The following is a 1,474-nucleotide window of genomic DNA, read 5'->3' as shown; positions in this document are numbered from 1 at the left end:
ACTCCACTTGGACAGCTTTTCGCAGCCACGGGCCGCCCCTCCGTCCTCCGACCACCCCAGGAGGGCCCGGCCCACCCGGGGAAGAAGACGCCCCTCCCCAGCACTTATTTCCAACCTTCCAACTCCTTCCTTAACTTTTGAAAGGAAACCCGTTTGCGAATCCTGCTCAGAGAAGTGATCAGGTCCAGGCGAAGCCACACTGAGCCCCACAGCCAGTTTTCTTTAGGGGGCAGGGCCGACGCCGTCTGGGGATGCCTGGGGCTCAGGGCTCCTTCGTGGGCTCTCTTCCCCAGGGGCAGTGCTCCTGGAAGGCTCCAGGCTCCCGTCCTGGAAAGGGAGGAGGAGGCAGAGAGGGAAGGGACGGGCAGGAGAGGCCGGGGCAAAGGGGTCTGCACCCCACACCCCACGTTCTCCTCGCGGCCGGGGACACACAGCGTCCACAGAGCTTCACATTTCTGGGTTGTTTCAGTGCCTCCAAGGTGGCCATGATCTCAGGCCAGGTTCCCTCCCCAGTCTCGAGTCTGGGCCTGGAGATACCACTCCTGGGATCCATGTTTCAACACGTTCAGCACGAGAACAGCTCCCGACAGGAAGGCTTGCATCAACCTTGGTCCTTCAAACCCAGCATCACACCTGCTCCAGGTGAGGGGAAGCGGCCTCAGCAGCAGACGGGATTGGGGGTCTCCTGCGGGGCACCGTCCACCTTCGAGGGCCCACTGGGGAGGCCCTGCTCCCTTCTCCACTTGCCAGCTGTCTCCTGGGACGAGCTCCTGGGGGCCCTGGTGGCACTGGCCCGGACGGACAGGTGATCCCAGCCCCCCTGAAAGGAGAGAGTGGAGTGACCCGGGGCTGCCAGGGGTCAAGGGGCAGAGACCATCCTTCTAGACGGTTGGACTCTTGGGGGGCTCTGCCTGGGGCCTCCCACCCGAGAGCCCTCAGGGCTCGGAGCCCCAGGCCAGCACAGCCGCCCCGTGCCCAGCCCTGCTTACCCCGATGCCATAGTCCCAGCCCTGCCCCTTGGGCTCCAGGGGCTGCACACCCGTGCGGCGACACACAGTTCCCCGGCTCAGGCTGTGGCTCCCCTGGACTTTGTTGGCGATGACCCAGACCTAGAATGCAGACCCACTGAAGGCCCGGCCCCACTGCTGCAGGGGGACCGTGGAGACAGCAGCGGGGAGACCAGAGCAGAAACCTGGATCCCCCCAAGTCCCCGACCCCAGGGCAAGCGCCCACCCCCAGCCCCTGTTGCCCCAGACCTGGTCCAGGGGCCCCACGGACACGTGGCGCACGTTGTTGGACACGTGTTCCCAGCTGGTGCCCTGCGGGTAGCTGGGTGTGACCCCCTGGCGGTACCACAGGTTCCCTAGGAGAGAAGCACCGATACCGTGAGGCCCCGAGCATCAGGATCCACTTCGGGGTCTGCAGGGCCGGGAGGTCTGACCACGAGACAGGCGGGGTCTCCCTCTGCATCCCC

The 1,474-nt window shown here is 65.5% G+C and overlaps 1 protein-coding gene across 1 annotated transcript in view; it reads right to left on the bottom strand.

The window, feature by feature from the left end:
- Nucleotides 1–658: 658 nt before the first annotated feature.
- The window catches only part of TECPR1 (tectonin beta-propeller repeat containing 1), a 24,254-nt gene continuing 23,438 nt past the window's right edge, over nucleotides 659–1,474 (bottom strand). The window contains exons 22-24 of the mRNA XM_007448897.1: nucleotides 1,257–1,363; nucleotides 990–1,109; nucleotides 659–820 (exon numbers count right to left, since the gene is read on the bottom strand). Coding sequence (XP_007448959.1) covers nucleotides 659–820; nucleotides 990–1,109; nucleotides 1,257–1,363 — 389 coding nt within the window. The remainder of the gene's footprint in view (nucleotides 821–989; nucleotides 1,110–1,256; nucleotides 1,364–1,474) is intronic.

The sequence above is a fragment of the Lipotes vexillifer genome, unplaced genomic scaffold, assembly GCF_000442215.2.
Source record: "Lipotes vexillifer unplaced genomic scaffold, Lipotes_vexillifer_v1.1 scaffold778, whole genome shotgun sequence".
Lineage (NCBI taxonomy): Eukaryota > Metazoa > Chordata > Mammalia > Artiodactyla > Lipotidae > Lipotes > Lipotes vexillifer.
This window is presented reverse-complemented; position numbering and strand designations above follow the sequence as displayed.